Source organism: Drosophila kikkawai, chromosome 3L, assembly GCF_030179895.1.
Source record: "Drosophila kikkawai strain 14028-0561.14 chromosome 3L, DkikHiC1v2, whole genome shotgun sequence".
Taxonomy (NCBI): domain Eukaryota; kingdom Metazoa; phylum Arthropoda; class Insecta; order Diptera; family Drosophilidae; genus Drosophila; species Drosophila kikkawai.
Window position 1 is genome coordinate 24,418,045 of NC_091730.1, and position 20,269 is coordinate 24,438,313.

At 44.0% G+C, this 20,269-nt stretch overlaps 4 protein-coding genes and 1 pseudogene across 4 annotated transcripts; 3 read left to right on the forward strand and 2 right to left on the reverse strand.

Moving 5' to 3' along the window:
- Positions 1-55: 55 nt before the first annotated feature.
- l(3)76BDm (trafficking protein particle complex subunit 8 homolog l(3)76BDm) lies at positions 56-5,318 on the reverse strand. Its single transcript, XM_017179010.3, has 8 exons — positions 5,076-5,318; positions 4,682-4,843; positions 3,671-4,598; positions 2,834-3,082; positions 2,312-2,774; positions 1,337-2,252; positions 858-1,283; positions 56-797 (listed from the first exon to the last, which is right to left on the reverse strand). The coding sequence occupies exons 1-8, from the start codon at positions 5,239-5,241 to the stop codon at positions 142-144; spliced, it is 3,966 nt and encodes a 1,321-aa protein (XP_017034499.1). The 5' UTR covers positions 5,242-5,318; the 3' UTR covers positions 56-141.
- A 624-nt stretch (positions 5,319-5,942) lies between these two features.
- LOC108083296 (myrosinase 1-like) lies at positions 5,943-10,229 on the forward strand. The gene is made up of 4 exons (XM_017179033.3): positions 5,943-6,189; positions 7,105-7,306; positions 8,289-9,182; positions 9,587-10,229. Exons 1-4 carry the CDS (start codon positions 6,143-6,145, stop codon positions 10,082-10,084), a joined length of 1,641 nt encoding a protein of 546 aa, XP_017034522.1. The 5' UTR covers positions 5,943-6,142; the 3' UTR covers positions 10,085-10,229.
- LOC108083297 (ATP-dependent helicase brm-like) lies at positions 10,181-11,857 on the reverse strand (annotated as a pseudogene).
- Positions 11,858-14,676: 2,819 nt separating this feature from the next.
- On the forward strand, positions 14,677-15,875 carry asf1 (histone chaperone asf1). Its single transcript, XM_017178946.3, has one exon. It carries the CDS (start codon positions 14,999-15,001, stop codon positions 15,656-15,658), a length of 660 nt encoding a protein of 219 aa, XP_017034435.1. The 5' UTR covers positions 14,677-14,998; the 3' UTR covers positions 15,659-15,875.
- Positions 15,876-16,980: 1,105 nt separating this feature from the next.
- ms(3)76Cc (male sterile (3) 76Cc) lies at positions 16,981-20,067 on the forward strand. Its single transcript, XM_017179041.3, has 2 exons — positions 16,981-17,369; positions 17,436-20,067. The coding sequence occupies exons 1-2, from the start codon at positions 17,302-17,304 to the stop codon at positions 19,987-19,989; spliced, it is 2,622 nt and encodes an 873-aa protein (XP_017034530.1). The 5' UTR covers positions 16,981-17,301; the 3' UTR covers positions 19,990-20,067.
- The last annotated feature ends 202 nt before the right edge of the window (positions 20,068-20,269 follow it).

Here is a 20,269-nt window from a genome sequence, read left to right on the forward strand (position 1 = left end):
ATGTGGGTGTTTCTAGTAAAATCGAAAACCTCTTAAACCAAATAGAAAGGCAGAATTTAAAGCTTTTAAAACACAAGATTTTTGTTGCATAATCAAGCCGATTGAGACACAGACAATATATGTAATTATTTGCAAACAGATTTAGGCTTTAACCGCCATCACAAAACTCTCATCCTCCAGCAGACAGCGTTGGCCCACATAGACATCATTCGGCTCCCAGTAGTCCTCCTCGTCATCATCGGCCAGGGGCTCGCATGCCTCTTCGTTGTCAACGGCTCCATCGGGAAGAGGGAATTCCTTTAGCTTGTCCAGGGGCTCGTACGAGGACTGCCGCCTCCGCAGAAACGCCTCCGCTGGTGACGCTGGACAGTGACCGGTTTCAAAGAGTTTATAAAGCTTTATGAAATGCAGCCCGCTTGCCAGTCGTAATCCCTCTTCTCGTGCCACCAGAGCACTCCAACTCAGAACGAGAGTAGCATGCGGTATGTAGCCAGCAATGCTGGCATTAAACTCCTCAGTGGAGATATTGGTATTGAAGAACATCGTCTCCTCGTTGGTGAGAAAGCTGTGCGGATCATGCATCGCGGGCATGCCTTGCTCCACCTGCTGTGCGTGCTGCGCTGGCATTACCTTCAAGTGGGAGAGTCGCGATTGCAGCAGGGTCTTGATGGCTGGAATGTCTTGGAATTCTTCTCGTTTCCCCCGCTCCAGCAGGCGACACTGGAAATTGCAGCATATGGAAGACTTGAGGCACTGTGCTCCCGCCTGTCCAGCACCGACTCCCACACTGTTCAAAACTATTAAAGACAAACAAAATGATAAACCAAGGGGACACGGTAATTAAATCAATAGATTACCAAACAGCCTATCCGGACTTAGGTTGAACTCCTTGGAGTAGAGGGAAATCGTGTTGATGTAGACCTCCGCTTGCTCCGTCGAGTGCTGGTTCCTGACGGTCACATCCAGGCCCAGTTCATTCGTCACCGCATTGCTCACCACACACGTGGCCTGTGCTTGCAGGCAACTCTCCACCTGCAGCTGCCATATATGGCGGACCAGGCGATACTTGATGGGTGCACTTCCTCCGGCTGGCAGCGAGTAATAGAAAAGCAGGCGAAGGGTGAAGGGTCCAGCCTGGTGGGGCGCCTGCAGCCACATAGAGATGGTATGGCCCTGCTGTGCATCCAACGCAGCTTGCCCGGGACGCTGCAGTAGTCCGAACACACGCTGTCCTCGGATTTCCTTGTCCTTGACAAGCTTCTCATTGGACAAATTTCGGATGGCTACGAAAAGGTTCTCAGAAATTGGTGCCTTACTTTTCACTGTTTGTACTTACAACTCATCATGGCCAGCGGCATTTGACTGTGCCGGTCCAGGAGAGACACGCATCGCGGATTATCACAGCCCATATAGATTTCTTCAATCGGAGCAATTCCCAGGTTTCGAAGAGTCACAGAGACGGGTATGATTTCGCCGGTCAAAAGCTGACTGGGAACGGGAGTGAAGCTAACGCTCATTGCGGGTTGTTGGGGAACCAATCTAATGGTCAGTCTGTTATCCAAAACCGTCTGCGAGGACTGCTTGGCGTTGTTGGGCCTGATTTGCTGCGTCTCGAACTGCAACGAACCAAGGAGGCTGGCCGTCGGCTCTCCAATGGCTGCGACACGGCAAACAACTCCGAGAATATTCAAGCGGCCGGTTAACTTGGGTGTGAGCTTAAAGTGCAGCGTCACCTCAGCTTGCTCGGCCAGTTCAATAGACGCCACGCAGCTGGTTTTAATTGCTGCTCCAACGGCTATTTTGCTGGCGCTGTCCGATGATTCCCCATATACGCAGGCATTCGAAAGGACCTCCTCGCTGTTGTCCATCGTCAGTTTCCACAGCAAGTCGATCTCTGTGAGCACTATGCCACAACGAACGCTGTTAGACAGGGTTACGGCAAGCTCGATGGGCTCACCCTGAACAGCCACAGGGATTTCCGTTGCCGGCTGTTGCTTAGTGTACAAATATCGAGACGGCTTAAACACAAATGGCTTGTTATTTGCCGCCGTGATAACGAGCATCTCCTCCATCTTGTTCCAGATAGCCTCATCGGCTGTCAGGTTGGAATGGATGTCGATGTTAGTGGCCGGCACTAGCGGCGGCAGGGCTGCAGGTGATTGCACTTGGGTGAGGACACGAACGGAAGATTGTACCACTTGGGGCAAGGCATGCGGCAGTAGTCCCAGCTCAGGATTGCGCTTGAGAAGTTCCTGAAAGAAATGTACGGAATATAAGAATTTTGGTGATAAGTTGATCGATTGCAACTCACATTCTGCGTTTGAATATACTCCTTTAGGAAACTACTCTGCTGCTGGGCACTTTGCAGGCTTCCAGGCCTAAGCAAATGGGCAAAGGAGTGACTGGCCTCCTCCAGTTGCTTCAACATATAGGCCTGCTTGGCCACCGTGTACTGGATGTGATCCTCCGCCAAGCTCCACTCCCGCTTTTGGAAGACCTGGTAGGCCTGACGATAGCAACGATAGGCATGCTTTCTTTGGCCAGCTCTGGAGTAGCGATTGCCGGCTAGGACAATGTGGAAGGCATACTTTCGATGCATGGGCGGTTGGGTGACCAGGAAACAGTAAGCGGCCTGCTCCAGCAACAGAGCTGACCGCAGATCCGACTCCTCATTCGTCATGCGTATCAACTGCTTGGCCACATCACTGTAGAGTCGGGCTGTTTTCAGGCACTCCATGCTGAGCAGCGTTGCCCGCGTGGCAAACTGCTGCAATCTGTAAATAAATAATATGGATTTGATCTATGTATGCGCTAAATTCCAGGAGTAACTCACTTGCACACAGTAAGATAGCACATAATGGCGTCTTCCATGTAGTCGTAGGTTTTGCGATGGGCGGTGCCCAGCATGAATGCGGATAGGGCAGCCATTTCCAGGGCTCCTGCATAGTACTGCCATGCCGAGTCCGCATTGAAGTCCCTTTTGGCCTGATGATATGCTTGGAATGCCAAATTATAATGTCCGAACATGAAGTAGAGATCGCCCAACTTTCGGGTCTGCAGTTCAGCAGATTCGTTGGTATAGCTTTAAACATAAAAGAAGGAAAAACGATATTATAAGAAAGAAAGCTCCTACAGCAGCTATATAATATAGAACCCGGAATTCAGAAATAATAGAAAATGGCCATGTCTCAGAATAGATGAAAATATGTTGAAAGACAGCAAAGTTATAATTTGTTGTCGTAAACATTTTATTATTCTTATGGCAGCTTTATGATAAAGTAATCCGATCCTGCCCGTTCCGACATATATAGTAATATGAATGAGACAGAAGACTATCTTCAAAATTTCATTCAGATAGCTTCAAAACTAAGGGACTAGTTTGGGCAGAACGGACAGACGGACATGGCTAGATCGACTCGGCTTTTGATGCTGATCGAGAAAATATATACTTTATAGGGTCCGTCACTACGTTGCAAACTTCTGACTGAAGATTACCCTGCAAGGGTATAAAAACGTTAGTGTGTTGCGGAGTATTTCCGCAACAAACTATTTAAATGTTAGAAATTAGAAGGTTCTTCAAAAGGGTTTTCTTAAAAAATGTTACATTTGCTGTATGTATAAAACATAGAAAAAAGTTATCAAATACTACGTAGTCTTCAAGATATCTTACATGACTGCATTTTGATTGTTTGCTCCCGCTCCCGGCTTGCTGGTGACGAACCATCTCTTGGTAGCGCTAAGCAGCGACTTGCTTACGCCCTTTTTATTGGTCACACCCTCAGCCAGAATGGCCACCAGGTGCTCAATGTAGGGTATCAGGGCACGCACAGCGTAGTCCTGTACAAAGTGGCGCAGGTTGTCGATATCGCGGGATGTCAGGCAACCGCCATGCGGAGCATCCGAATCCAAATCATTTGCCCATACATTGGGGTTGATGGTCTGGGAGGCAATGCTCTCGCTGCTAATGCTGAATTTGGAATTAATGGCCTCCGTGGCACTCTCCTGCATGGGACTCAGCGGATGCAGCATGGCCAGATCACTGTCCTGGGCGCTGTTTGCTCCCTCCAGCAGCTGGGACATTTGCATGGCGGGCATGCTAATAACGGAGACGGCCTCCTGCGGCGATTTGGGAGCGCTCAAGTCCGTGGAAGGTATGTTCGGATCTCCCTTCGGTTGTCTTTTGATGAAAGTTGCCCAGTAGTCGGGAGCGTCACTGGCACTTTGACCATCCAGCGAGTTAATGGACACCAAGAAGCACTTGCTGTCCCCAAAAGTTGATTTCAGCAGCTCGAATCCCTGCTGAGCCTTGGACAAATCCCCCTGGCTGGCCTCGTGCAGCACCACATAGCTGTTCAGCACCTCAGTGGGATGGAACCACTTTGGCAGCTTTTGAGGCGTGATGCTCTGCATCTGTTGGACGCGTTGTCCCAGCTTGTGAGCTGTCTCCACAATCTGGGGATCCGCGCTGGACAGCACCAGAAGGCAGCTAAGAAGATGGCGGGTGAACTCATGTTCCGCCGGGAATTGAACGGTCAAGAAGGTCTCACGCCATTGCTCGAACCAAGGCTCCGACGTCGGCAACTCCAGGTCGATGTCAGCTGGGGATGAATAATGAAAGCTGCGTTAGTTTTGGGGAGGTATGTATGTATGTACTTGTGGTCTAGTTATAAGGTTCTCCCACCTATTGTGGCTAGTCTGGTTTTGTCATTGTGAGCATTCGTCACCGACTCGTTTAGCATTTTTCTTGCCAACACGGGCTGTGGCGGCCGCCAGTCCACATCACAGAAGTTGAGGCGGAGTCCACGCACAGAAACGCTCGTCCCGGAAACGTCGCGAAAGTGAGCTGAAAAAAGAATTGAATTGGATTTATTGTTTACAATTTATGACTTTCTTGCACAACTACTTCTTTAAAAAATACATTGTATGTACATATGTATATGTACATACATATATACTTCATATAGTGGGTGTGTTTTTAGGAGACAAAAGAGTTAACATCCGGGGAAAATCGGAAATTAAGTTAGAGTGCTATGTTTTTATGCAAAACTGCGCCTTGTTTACCTCACCCCACTCACCGTCATTGGGCAACTTTGCGAACGGCTGCAGGAGCTCCACGAAGGACAGGTTGTTCCGGTGGCAGATCTCGTCAGCTTGTGGACTGGCCAGAACGCCGATTAGCGGCGAAAATATGTTCCGGATTACGTCGCGCGCATTGTAGTTTTGGCCCGTCAGGTGCAGCATTACTTGAATATTTACAAAAGAAAACCCAGAAACCGAACCACAAATTGGGGGACCTAGAGCTGGACCCTACCCGCGATAGTATTGATGTGTCCAATATCGGTAATGCACTATCGATAGTGAACTATCGAGTCAAAACTCACCACAAGGCAACCCATAATACTGTCTTCCCACTCAGCGCATTTGTGAGGAACGGTTGGTATTTAAAAAAAAAATGAAGAGACATTTTCAAGACGCATGGAAAAATCAAGAATAATATCAATAATATCAACATATCAAGCATTTAAATTTAAGATACTCTCTCGATTTTATTTACATTCATTATCATTTACACAAGTATAAATAAAGTTTAAAAATCTTACAATTCTAAATATCTGGAATTGGAACATTGGAACAGTAAGAATTTAATTAAATTAAATACTTAGTCCGAAAAAAACTAAAAAATTTGCCAAAAATGTTCTTAAAATGTTCTTAAAACCAATTATCTTCTCATTATGACTGTTCGTGTTTTTAAAAACAAACAAATAAACAATAAGATTTAGCGAAAGATAATAAAAATATCGACACCTGTTTATCTCAGGTGGAAGAGAAAAGCAGAAAAGGGTGCAAGTGCGCGAAAGAGACGCTGAGAACTTGTCTATGACTCGGCGCTGACATCGACGCCGAAAGGTCGCTCTGCTGACGCAGACGCAGAAGCTCAGAGCCCCAGATCGCTTTATAACGGTAGGACATAAAGCCGCCGGAGTTCATCTGCAAACGTTTCGCGGTTGGCTTAAAACGCTCGCAAATAAACGCAAAAAGTTAAAAAAAAAAAAAAATCTAACGGAAAAGTTTAAGGCTAAAAAAGTTTTTGGTTCGGAATTAATTAGTTTCGCGTTTAAGAATATATCTAAAGCCCAGAAACATGTGGAAACCTATATTGCCCGCCTTGCTGTTGATTGTCTCGCCAGTGTTGGTAGAAAAAGCATTTTAAAACCAAACTAGATCTGAAAACTGACTGAAAGCTGACATTTAAAATATTTTAACTGGAATTAAATGCTACTCTAAAAATATATAAATAGCTATATTATACAAGAGTTTAAACTTTATTTAAATCTAAGAAATCATCAATCTTTCGATCGTTGAAAGCTAAGAAAATAAAAATGTACAATTTCCGAATTTGTTAGCCTAAAAAAATTGATTTGATTTTTTTAATTATCAACTAATGGGGTTTTAACAAGTTTTGTATTTAATTAACGGAGTTTTCCTTGATTTTTTCATTATTATTTTATTATTTATTATAATATTAATCTTTTTATTCAATAAAAATAATTGTTTAGAAGTGACTTAAAGTTTTCAACATCTTTTAAAATTACCTGACTGTTAATAAATAATTATAATCACTAAATTAACATTACTTCAGAAATAAGGAATTCTCTTCACCATAAACAAATATTTTATAATCATTAAAAAAACAAACGTATGTGGCTAAAAAACACGTCAAAAGATAAATAAAGAAATAATTTATTTAAAGCTGAGATTTTCTACGATTTTTTTTTAGTTTTTAGTGATGTCAGTTTCTTTTCAGATACCTAAGTTTAAATAAAACAAAAAACACCACCAATAATCTCTGACAAAAAAATCAAACCTGGCCCATAGAAAATCTGTATCAATTCAGACAGGTGACCTTGGCCAGGCAATTGATATAAATAACTGGCCAATACGATCATAAAAACGTATACAAAATTAAACAGTAAATAAAAATTGTCTTAACATTCGTAAATTTTGAATGTTACTTGATTAGCAAAAGCAGCATCGAGAGGGTCACCGATCTTGGGGGGACTTGTCGTATCAGATTACCACATTATTACCATATCATTTTTACAGATGCCTTGGCACACATGTGAGCCAGACACGCCGCTTCCCAAACGACTTTCTCTGGGGCGTTGGTTCCTCTTCCTACCAAATCGAAGGCGGTTGGAATGCCGACGATAAGGACGAGTCCATTTGGGACGTTCTCACCCACACACATCCCGAGAAAATAGCCGATCAGAGCAATGCAGATATATCCGCGGACAGCTATCATCGGGTAAGTCACATAAGATAATGGACACTAATAATAACGTATGTAAGTCGTCGTCGGTTCGTTTGGCATCGCAGATATATACAGATATATATATATAATTACGCGATATTATTTGGATCTGTTGATTGTGATCGGAGGCGATCGATTAGCATTAAGGAGGGGTTGCTATGTTGCATCCAATTACAGGCCACAAATCAGTTTTCATAGTTCTTCTGATTAAACAAAAAGATAAATAAAATAAAACCATTAGCGAAGAATCGCACAATTCATGAGGGGACACGGAAACCTGTTTTATAATTTAATAAACTACTTATACTGATAAAATCAAGTTATCTCTCCATCTGGGGCTTTTCAGCGCTTAAACTTTGCACTATTTTTCTTGGCTGGAGTGATTTATAATTCCTGTTTTCTATAGCAAATATGATCTTATGGAAAGTAAACGACTTAAAGGGCAGATCAATAAGGGCGAGACTGGGTTAGTTTAATTAAAAAATAATAATTACGAAACGAAACTGGGAAACTACAGATTGTTGAAGGTATATTCAAAATAAGATGGATGAGTTTGAGTGGAATTTCTTTTAGAAAAATGTCGATATCAGCTTGATAATTATGCTTAAATCTAACTGATTTCATTTGTCCCCATTTTCACAGTTGACTGATAGAGGATAACTCTTGTTGACGATTTTGGTGTTCGCTTAGACCCTAAACTTTCGTTCTCTGAACATATTTCATGCATGGTTAATAAAGCCAGAGGCACGAAGATTCTTTTTACTTTGTTAGTACGACCCGCGGTCGGTTGGGCGGGAGGTGGAAGCGGGAACCCGCTCGAAAAAAAAATAAAAGAATGCTCCCTGATTATAATCTCGAAAAAGCTTTATAAGGTCTTAATTTCGAGCTGATTTATCCCTATTAATTTCTCTTAAATTCCTTTTTAAATTCTCTTTAAATTCTTTAATAAATCTTATAATTTGATAAACTTTTCTAGTGGCGTCGCGATGTTCAAATGGTAAAGGAACTGCATGCAGGCACCTATCGTTTCTCACTGTCCTGGCCCCGTATCATGCCCGGTGGCTACATGAACCATGTGAGCACCGCTGGCATCAAATACTACTCCAACCTGATCGATGAACTCCTGCGTTATAATATCACACCCACGGTTACCATTTATCATTTTGAGCTGCCGCAAAAGCTGCAAGAGCTGGGCGGCTGGACCAATCCGGAGATCATTCCCCTGTTCAAAGACTTTGCCCGTTTAGTGCTGGAAATGTACGGTGACCGTGTGAAGATCTGGACCACTATCAACGAGCCCTGGCATGTTTGCGAGCATGCTTATGGATTGGACTATATGGCGCCATCGTACAACTTCCCTGGCATTCCAGCCTATCTATGTGGCCACAATCTGCTAAAGGCCCACGCCGAGGTGGTCCACATGTACCGGGATCACTTCCAGAAGCGTCAGGGCGGTCGCATTGGCATCAGCCTGGATACCTCGTGGCCGGAACCAAGGAATCCAGACTCGGCCGAAGATCGTGAAGCCTCCGAACGGGCCATGCAGTTCTATGTGGGTTGGTTCGGTCATCCGATCTTCTCCAAGCACGGCAACTATCCCAAGGTGATGATCGAGCGCATCCGTAACCTGAGCAAGGAGCAGGACTTTGGCATTCGCTCCAGGTTGCCGGAATTTACCACAGAGGAGATTCATCGCATCCGCGGCACAGCCGATTTCTTTGGCATTAACCATTATACCAGCAATCTGGTGACCTCGAATGGACACAATAATACTGGAGGGTTCCCGGTGCCATCGTTCAATCATGATATGGGCGTGGTGGAGAGTCAAAACGAGGTTGACTGGCCGGGATCAGGTTCGGTTTGGCTTAGGGTGAGTTGAACTTATTATGATTTATCTAGTAAAAATTGGGATAATAAATAAACCTAGACAAAACCTAATTTAACATAATTTTAAGAACCATTAAACATTTCTTTTAAATTATTATAAGAGTGTTGAGTGTTGACTTATCCCCCACTTCGAGCTTTGAATTATGGTTTGCCGAGTAAACTACTTAGGCATTGAATCAAAAAGAGGGTGACTTTCGACCATCCAACTAGCCAGAGGTTGTTTCCTAGATGTGCTTTTTACTTGCACACAAAAAAAATTAAAGCAGAGATTATGATTAAGGAAAGATGAAATATATATATTTAATGCCTCTTTTAAGAGCTTTAATTAACTATGAATTAACACCTCATTAACCCTTATTTAATGTAAATAAATTCCCTCTATTCCAGGTCTATCCCAAGGGAATGTACAATCTCCTGATGTGGATACACCGCGAGTACAATAGCCCCGAGATAATTGTTACTGAGAATGGAGTTAGTGATCGCGGTGGACTGGAGGATTATGCCCGCGTGGACTACTTTAATAAGTATCTCTCTGCAGTGCTGGATGCCATTGAGGATGGTGTTAATATCAGTGGCTACATTGCCTGGAGTCTGATGGACAGCTATGAGTGGAAGGCTGGCTTCTCGGAGAAGTTTGGCTTTTATCACGTAGACTTTACTTCGCCGCAGCGCACTAGGACCCCGAAAATCTCGGCGAGAGTCTTTGCCCAGATCTGCAAGACCAATACCATTGACTGGAACTATCGGCCCAAGCTCGAGCAAGAGCAGAAACTGGTGGTCATGGCCCAGCATCCTGCGGAGGAAGATCAAAGCAGATCGAGTGCAGCCCAAGAAGCCATCAGCTGGAGTCTAATGGGTGCTTTGCTACTGGTTCTTCTCCGATGAGAAGGAGTAGGAGAAGACTTTTGCCATAATTGCTACTGCTAAACCTAAGTTTTGTCTAAAAAAATCTTTGTAATACAAAAAAATTGTATACAAATTAAAAAAAAACTTAAATATATTTAAGCTAAAAGCTTGAAGATCACGCCCAGCGGTAGCTAGTCCATATCGTCATCGTCGTCGTCCGAGATGGTGTACTTCTTCCGCGACCGCTTGCGTCGCGTCTGCTTCTTGGATGTGGTTGCGGCCCCACTGCTGCCCACGTTCGACGACGAGGACTGCGTGGGCGTGGCGGGGGCACTGGCCAGAGACTTGTTGAGTTTCAACTTCATTTTGACAGCCGCCGCAGAGGTGGTGGCGATATCCTCATCGTCTGAGCCGTCATCTCCCCCATCGCCGTCATCCTCGTTGTCCGAGTTATCCGAGCCTCCGCCGCCGCCATTTCCCTGCGCCTCTCCGGTGTTCTCACCGGCTGCCACTGCGGCCGCATCCGCCGCCGCGGTTATGCGCTGCCTGGCTCCCACGAATATCTTCTGCAAGGCAATGGAGTCCAGGTAGATGAGGGACGCCTCCTCGTTGTAGATCTGGGCATTCTGGCACAGCTGCATAAAGTCCTTCTCCAACTCATTGAGATCGGCGTACTTGAAGTCCTCGATGCGCTGGAGGATCTTCTTAATATCCACCGGACGCTTGATGATCTCGTAGTAGTCGGGCAGCCGCTTGCGCGAGGGCAGCTTCATGAAGGGCTCGGAAAGTGTGCGTCCGTCTTGAGTGTACTTGATCACGGCGCTCATGATCTTGTGCATCTGCTTCTTCGAGCGCTTGTCCAGATTCTGGCGTCGGCGACGCTTCAATATCAACGAATCGTCGTCCGACTCCTTCTAGCGATTCTTGCGCTTGCGTCGCTTGCTCCGTTTAGAGTCGTCTTCCTCCTCCTCCTCATCGAACTCGGCGCCATCGTCGATAGCCTTAAGCCACTCCTTTTCGGTCAAGCTGTCCGTGTAGTCCACCTCCTTGCGCTGTCGGGAGCCGCGACCTAACACAGTAAATAATAATGGATTTAAATACAAGAAAATAAGAAAAATAAATAAAGGGGGACTCACCCAAAATGGTATCTTCATCGTACTGATAGTGAAATCGCTCCACCTCGTCATCGTCCTTGGTCAGCCAATCCGGCAGCTCCGACTCGTCGATCAGTCGCTCCCTGCCCGGATGGATCTCCTCGTCCTCCTTCTTGCGCTCAACATCCATGCGCTTGAATATCTCGATTTCCTCCTCGCTGCGGGCAATCATCATGTTAATCATCTCGTCGTCGGGCACCTCATTCTCCTCCTCCTCCTCGTTGTCGTCCTGATGCAGGATCGTCTGAAGGAACTGCTGTCGCTCGCTGCCCGTCGACTTCTGATCGAACATACCGGCCTGGATAACCTTCTCGTCCATGTTTAGCTTGTACCTGGCCGCAGCTAGAATGCGCTCCTCCACGGAGTTCACGGTCATCAGCCGAAGAACGCGCACCTCGTTGCGCTGTCCGATACGATGTGCTCGGTCCTGGGCCTGCAGGTCCTGCGGGTTCCAGTCAGAGTCAAAGATCTCTACAGTATCGGCGGTCTGCAGGTTGAGGCCCAGGCCACCGGCGCGCGTAGAGAGCAGAAAGACAAAGTAGTCAGAGCCCTTGTTTGTGTTTAGTGAAATGCTTATGCAATTAGCATTTCGGTAAGCATCTTCCCCGAGAGTAATGGTTGAACTTAAACTAAAAATCAATTGCCCAGGCCGCCATCGTTATCCGAGGAGACGGCGCGCTTGAAGATCACGCCCAGCGGTAGCTAGTCCATATCGTCATCGTCGTCGTCCGAGATGGTGTACTTCTTCTGCGACCGCTTGCGTCGCGTCTGCTTCTAGACGCCACGTTCGACGACGAGGACTGCGTGGGCGTGGCGGGACCACTGGCCGAGACTGACTTTAACTAACTATTTGCATTTCAACTTGTTTCCTGACCTTTTTATTCCAACTTTTTAAAAAAAACGCCCTTGAAATCACTTTTTGAACTTTGCCCCAACGCTAACTGAGTTTTTTCGATAACACAGGAAACCGGAAATCCTAGTAGCTGAGATTCAAGTAGGTTTTCGAAAGCTGTCACCTTGCTGCCGGGGGTAGCCTAGTGGGTAGAGATGACAGCCAAACGGGTCTGGGAACCCCATGAGCCGCCGCCCCGGGTTCGAAACCCGGTATTTCAAAATGTCTCGGGAAGTTTTTATTTAAATTATTTATTTAATGCTGGGAGGTGAGGTTCAAGTAGATCTCTGAAAGCTCTCACATTGCCGCCGGGGTAGCCCAATGGGTAGAGACGACACCCTAGCGGTGTTTGTTGAACCCCATGCGCCGCCGGTCCGGGTTCGAGTCCCGGTAGTAAGTAGCATGGTTGATATAAAAATAGGATATTTAAGTTAAGTATAGGGACATACACATACATCATAACAGATCAACACAACAAATAGGTTGAGGGAATATAATATCGGACAACAACTGTATCATAGATTTTAAGTAATTAGGAGGATTAGGTAGCGAAACATCGCACGGAAAAAATAGAATAGAAATGAAGCCAAGGGAGGAAAATCACCTTTTACAAAAAAAAATTAATTCTTTTATAATTATAAATTATAATTATATATTATAAAATTAATTCTTTTATAATTATTTTTTTTAAGTTGTAAATAATTAGGATTAAGTGACAAACGCATGAAAAATAAATGCGGTGTGTGGCGTCTGTCCAGGCCGAATAAGAGGTTGTTTGGTTAAGGGGGGTAAGGTATATAATTTTTTTTTTCGTAACTTTTTTTTTATTTTTTTATTTTGAAAGTTCAACATCTTAAGAATATTGTGTCCAAGTTTTACATCGATCATAGGAGAATTGACGAAGTTATGCAGAGTTGAACGAAGGTCGGTTGGTGTTCAATGCATGAGAATTACAAAGTTTAAAGCGCTCTCCTGAAAAATGCCATTTTGAAAATCGGTGTACACGATAACTCAAAATCTACTGAACCAATCGGTTTGAAATTTGGAACAGAACTTCTTTAGATAAATCTACAGGTACTCACGTCGAGCTTTTTTTAATTTTTTTTTTTTTTTAGTCAAAAATCGGGGTTTTGACTTCAAATTTTGATAAAAAATCGGGAAAAAATTTTAAAAATAAAAACGCTTCGTGAATACCTCGGGACACTTAACCTTTAACGAATGAGTAATAATTTTTGTAGATCAGATGATTTTGTGGACAGTTAGGATGTACACAGCAAACCAACTTTTTTTGGAGGCGACTCGGGAGATTCCCTATAACTCCTCTACCTCTAAATATTTTTCAATGCAAAATTGATCAAAAACTATTCAAATGTTGTGTTATTATATGGTATTTAATTCGTTAAGTTAACTTTAGCCGTTTTGCCACAACATTTTTTTGAAAAGTGGTCATTTTTGCACCGAATTAACCTTACCCCCCCCCCTTAGTGACTTTTCCCTACCGAAGAGCAATTGCCCTGAAGGGTGTGTATAGGTGGTATAGGCTTCCAAAATCTATAAAATAAATTAAAGGTAGGCGTTTTATATTAAATAGTAGCAATTGGGAACACTTTGGGGCACGAATATACAAAAAAAAAAACGCCAACAACTATTTTGTGCATGTTTGTAGCTTTGGCGCCACATTTTGAATTTTATTATTCAATTGTTCCTCACCATCTTTGATTACATTTTCGTAGTGAATGGTCAAATTTTCACTGTTAAGAAGAAGAACTATCGCCAACAAACGGTCGTTAAATTTAGATGCACTCTGTTGCCGGTCCATTTGAGAAAATTCGGAACGGCAAAACCTTATGGACCGTTGGATGCGCTTTGACGGTCTGTGGGAAGACCCTATAAGGATAGGATAGGAGGATAGGATCCTATCCTAGATAGGATAACGTAATGTATAGATTTGAGTTGGGAATAAATAGTTTTTTTTTCTTAAAAATTCTGGAAAAATGATTATACGCGATTAAATTTGAAAACGGAAATAATTCAAGTGATAAATTTATTTTCATCAGAGATTCATAGTTTTGTGGTTCTTTATATTTTATTTTCTATACTTTTATTTAAATATGAGCTCTTTGGAGAAGAACACCTTTTATATGGCGTCGGAAATATGAAATTGTAAAATACAATTACGTTGATTATTTTACAAGGTGAGCCAACGAGAAAGTCAAATTTCGGAAATTCCGGATTCCGTTCGAACTTTTAACATTACATAACTTGTCCTCGAGTTTACATACTTTTAAATCTTTTCGATTAATCCGATTTTGAAAATTGATTGATTACTCTAATCAATTTTATTTCCAGCTCTAGTAAAGTTTTTTTTTGTTCCTTTTGGCACTCTTTCTTCCAGCTTCTAGTAATTAATTAAATCTTTTCCCCTCATCAGGATATTATTTTTTTAGGAAATGATTTTAATGTTGTTTTTATATTTTATTTATACGAAAAGTTGTTATTACTCCACCGATAAGCAATCGGCGCGATCTTTCGATATTTTTTTCGAATTCCTTCACTTGGCGTGGTGAGTTTTACCCGCCATAGAACGGTCACTCTGAAGCGCGGGAAAGCCATCAGCTGTCACCACAAATTGTGCGAAAACCGAAAAGTTGCGACCAAATTGTACACAAAAAAGCAAAGAGGATTCAAAAAGTAATAAATACTTACGGCACGCGTTACCCAAACAACCAGCGCACCCTAAGTCACATCAATATTGAGTTAATCGAGTGTTTTGCTGAAGAATTTCACGAGCACACGCAATTGCCGCCAAGAACAAAAGAAGAACCTGCTGGAAAAACGCGCCGCCAAAGGCGTCTTGCTGCAAGCCTCCCACATATTTCCTAAGATCCCGAAGGTACAGTCACTGCCATGGCCAAAGTGCACATAACCAATGTTGTGGTGCTGGACAACCCGAGCAGTTTCTTCAATCCCTTCCAATTCGAGCTCACCTTCGAGTGCATCGAGGAGCTGAAGGAGGATCTGGAGTGGAAGATGATATACGTGGGATCGGCGGAGTCGGAGGAGCACGACCAGGTGCTAGACACTATCTACGTTGGACCCGTTCCCGAGGGCCGTCACATATTCGTTTTCCAAGCCGACCCACCGGATGTCAGCAAGATCCCCGAGCCCGATGCAGTAGGGGTTACCATTGTGCTGCTCACCTGTTCCTACCGCGGCCAGGAGTTTGTTCGCGTCGGATACTACGTAAATAACGACTATGCGGATCCCGAGATGCGAGAGAACCCGCCCCCGAAGCCGCTCTTCGAGAAGCTAACACGCAACATCCTGGCCAGCAAGCCGCGTGTCACCCGCTTCAAGATCAACTGGGACTACGGACACATCAACGGGAACGGTAACGGCATGGAAAACGGCCACGACGACTCAATGATGACCGATGGCCCGTCGACTTCGGAGGGGGCGGCAGGGGTTGCTGCACAGCAGGACGACGACAACAGCCTCGCCATGCCCATGGAGAACGGAATCAAGGCGCTAAACGAGAACTCCAACTCGCTGGCCATGGAATGTTGAACATCTTGCTGGTACTCTGGCTGCTGGATGACCACAGAACTACTTTCCCGCAAATACACGCTACAATGGGCGCAGACCTGAGGAATTTCCGCCCCGTCAGTAAATGTAATCGACTCTCGTAGTTCTCTCTCCCCCTAATTAAGTAAATATAATTTAAACGAAACAATTTAATATATATGTATACATTAAAGTTAATCATAAATTTGGTTTTCTTCAATTCGGATCATAAAATAACTTGGGAGATTAGGTTCCTATGGGACTTTTCAGACTCCAAGTGCTATTTTTATACCCGTGCAGGGTATTATAATTTCAGTCAGTGAAGGAGACCTTTCCGACCCTATAAGGTATATATGTATATTCTTGATCAGCATCAACAGCCGAGTCGATCTAGCCATGTCCGTCTGTCCGTTTCTACGCAAACTAGTCCCTCAGTTTTAAAGCTATCTGAATGAAACTTTGCATATATACTCTCACTGCTATATAAGTCGGAACGGGCCAGATCGGACGACTATATCATATAGCTGCCATACAAATGTTCGAAAAATTTTTAGAAAAAAAATTATATCTTGGCTGTTTATCAACATTTTTGCATCATTTTTGAGATGTGGCCATTTTATATTATTTTAGAATTTCGGTTTTAATTTTATGAAAATCGGAAGACTATATCTTATAGCTGCCATAGGAACGATCCGAAAATTAATAGAAAAAATTTTAACTTCGTTGTTTTTCAACGTATTTTCGTCTACTCTGAGATATAAGCTTATTATATTATTTGAGAATTTTGTTAGAAATTTCATAAAAATCGGACAACTATATCATATAGATGCCATAGAAGCGATTGGTAAATGTGTAGAATATGTAAAGCTGCGAATGTAAAACTGTAACTGTCAAATTGTCAACATAATAAGTATAGATAAAATGTAATGAATCTCTGTTTTGTCAGCATTTAAATCTATAATATAAACATCAAAACCAATCTGCAAAGGTATACAAACTTCGGCGTGCCGAAGTTACATACCTTCCTTTCTTGTTGTTATTAAACATATGTATGCATGTATGTATACATTGGTGAGTGTTCAGGACACTCGTTTGAGGAGTAGAACAACAAAACCTACACCTTTTCACTCTGTTTCTATCCACACATATATGTTGGATTATATATGTTGTTGTTTTTTTAATATTTCCTTTACTCTAAGATAAATTAATTTTAAAGGATTATTGAAGTACAGGTCCACGAAAAATGGATGCTGAAAATTTGTTGTTTCAACTCTAATGACAATTGCCGAGAGTTTGTTTTCTAGTTTTCTGAGTTTCTGATCAGTCCTATGACAGCTTTATGATGCAGCCAACCAATTTCGAAACTGTTCAATGTCAGCTTTAGGGAGCAGGTCGAAAGTTACAAATTCTGATAGGCATAAAAGCCTTCCGATTAATTCTGCGTATTTATATGGTAGTCACCTTCCGCAAGCCCTCGGTGCTCAGTTCATCCAAGGAAACGTACTTAGTTTTGGCAGATTCATGTTGAAAATTTGAACTGGAAATCAAAATTTGTTTCGGCAATACTCTATTTTAATTTTTGCAGATCTAAAACAGAAAATCCCAAATTATTTGTACATGTTTTAGACATTTGGAACCGTAAGCCGATGATGCCGTTCAACACACCGGAACAAAACCATGGCTCTCGGTTGCCCAAAAGCGAAACGAGCGCCACGTGAGAAGCGAACGACAAATTAACTAGAATCGCTGCTGATGCTCCTTCTCGATTTCTTTTTCCCAGGTACCTCAGCTTCACGGATCTGTGCAGAAAATTCGACAGTCCTTTGACGGGGCCCAGCTGCGACCGTTGGAAATTCTGCGAGAAGGTTAGCAATCGCTCTGATGGGGATGTCCATCCCCGCGGCGGCCCTCCTGAGCAGGAGGAGGAGGTGATTGACAGAAACTTGGCCACCTACCTGAAAGCATTTGCCTTGATTTATATCTTGCCGGAGGTAGACTGGACTGCGGAGAAGATTGACATGTTGCTAGCGGAGGGTACGGATTTATTCCGGGATAGCTCGGAATCGGATGACGATCAGGGGGAAAACGAGATCTCCCAGCGCCAGATTTATTCCGATGAGAAGCGGATCAAAAGGAAATTCAATCTTGAGGGGCACACCTTTACTTTGTCTTTGGAACCTCGTTACGTCGAGGAAGCAGATAGGCAGTATTCCAAGTGCACCATCAAGAACTTAAGGCCCCATCTCCAGAAATTCTTCACGTCCAGCCGGTATTGCTTACTTCTCACCCGAGTGGGTAACCTGCTCATTTGGCGCCGCAGACAAGTGTACTTTGTGATGAACGTCAAGGGGAAACAAAGGAATAAGGATATGGGGCTGACCATAATAGTGTGCGTGCAAACCATCGATCATGTGGTTAAAAAGGCCAGGAAATTGAGTGGAATAACACCCAAGGATGAGTTTAGTATTCGCGAGCTGGTGGTGGTGCACTTGGAGACACCGGATGGACGCGTTTATATACGGGACTCCAGCTACCGACCTATCGAGCTTAAGGGGGCGCACAAGAGCTATGCGTTTCTAAAGGCCACTCTCCATCTATCTCTAACCCAAAATGATTCTGTGATAAGCCGCAGCAGTCTGATGGTGGCCGTGGGCTCAATCCTGGCCAGCAAAGTTTATCGCCCTTCGAACTGGGACACCAAAATGCTAGACCGATTAGTTTGCTACGGAATGGAGTTAAGCCGTAGCTGTTGGTCGAATTGCTTGAGGGATCAGCGACCCATTGACCTAGATACGTTTCCTACCCAACTGCGACTGGGGCAGTTCGTCATGGAACTTAAGCTATTACCCAATGTGAAAACGGGCCACTGGAAGTGCGGTGATTGCATCAATGGCTCGAGTTTCGAGACTCACATCAAAGAGGCCTTCATGAAGTACAGCAACGTGGTCTTCCAGATAAACAATCAGATGTATGCCATGTGGGCCAAAGATGACTTCTACTACCTCCTCGATCCCTACCAGCACTCTGTCATGGGCTCCCGCACGGAGAAAGACAAGCTTGAGGGCGCTAAGTGGGCCACGCTTCGCATGTTTCGCGATCAGCTCACCCTTCTTAGCGTGTTTCACCAAGTGCTCAAGGAGTCGAACCAGCAATCGGCCTACTATCTGCATGTGGTACGTATACGTAATCTCGCCGAGTGCCCTGAGGGCTTCGCCTTGGCTCCCTTGCCCGAGGAGGTGGATACCCTCGATGTTGTGTCCCTGAATGAGTCCATATTGTTCAACGACCAACCAGGAGTGAATGTGTCCGAAAAATTCCTGAAAGAAATCAGCACCTACGAAGAAGAAGAGAGGTTACGGATTTTGTTGGAGCGACAGAATGCAGAAGAAATGGAAGCCAAGAAAAACGCCATTCTTGCTACAAAAACCCTCAAACCAAAAACAAAAAGTGTACGAAAAGTAAAACGCTGCCAAAATGTTAAGAAATCTACGACTTCGGTTGAGCAGCCAAAGAAAACGGAGACAAGGTCCCTCGCAGAACGTAAAAAGTCTGTAATCGTTGTTGAGGAGCCAGAAAAAAGACGTATAAATAGAAAACTGGGGGGGAGGGCGTCTAAAAATCCCCCAAGGTCTGAAGCTTCAACTACATTCAGCAGGCAAAAAGGCGGCGGCTCCCCCGCCAACCCGCCCAGTTCCGGCCCTGGCAGGGTTCCAAAAGTCAAGTCCTCTACAAAGGAATTAGCTGTCTTAAAATTAGGAGATCTCAGCTTCAAGGCATCAGAACTAAGAATACTAACCAGGGAAGGATACTCGATCCACAAAGATGACCTTATAGAGCAGCTAGGCGCAACGTCCTCGCAAAAGGCCATAAAAGATACTCCCGGGCCCTCGAATACACTTGGAGAGGCATTGAACAATGAAGAACTCATTGTACCTTCAAGAAGAACCCAGTCTTTGCTTCGTTTTCCGGGCTTCAATCGGGTGCCACAGCTCCTGGCCGTCGCTGGCTCCGAGAGCGGAAACATGGAGAGTTTAAAGCGGATGCTGTTCACCGCTTTCAAGGTGGCCAACAGGGTCTTTACAATGACGCCGTGGGGCAACTACGTGATCTTCCGGCATACTCCAAATTCCACTGTGGAGTCTGCAGCCTCGTGGTTCTATCTGTTTGACGGCTGTACATGCGACATCGATCGATTCCGTCACTTGGATCTCACGAAAGGTACCGCCGGATTAGTTGCTTTTCGAAAGCTTTCGGATGCGGTATGTCACATAATAGACTTGGGGGAGAAAAGGGCTGGGCAACTGGTCAAAGAAAGACGAACTGCTTCAAAGTGATGCTAAAACTAACATCTGCATCTCCCTTTTCACTCTCTTAGTTAACAGATGGCCAATAAAAAAAATTCTTAATTTAAACTGTCTCTAAATTCGTTTTCTTTTTTTTAGTTCACCTAGGCAACGAATCTTTTATGTTTAAAATTAAAAATTAAATCAATAACACAAGTCGCCAGCTTGGTAGAACCATGAACCGGAATATATTTTTCCGGTTTTCAAAATATTTGAACTTTAAAGTACTTTTAGGGTGCTGTATTTTTTCTAAACAATCGTTACGGCGTCT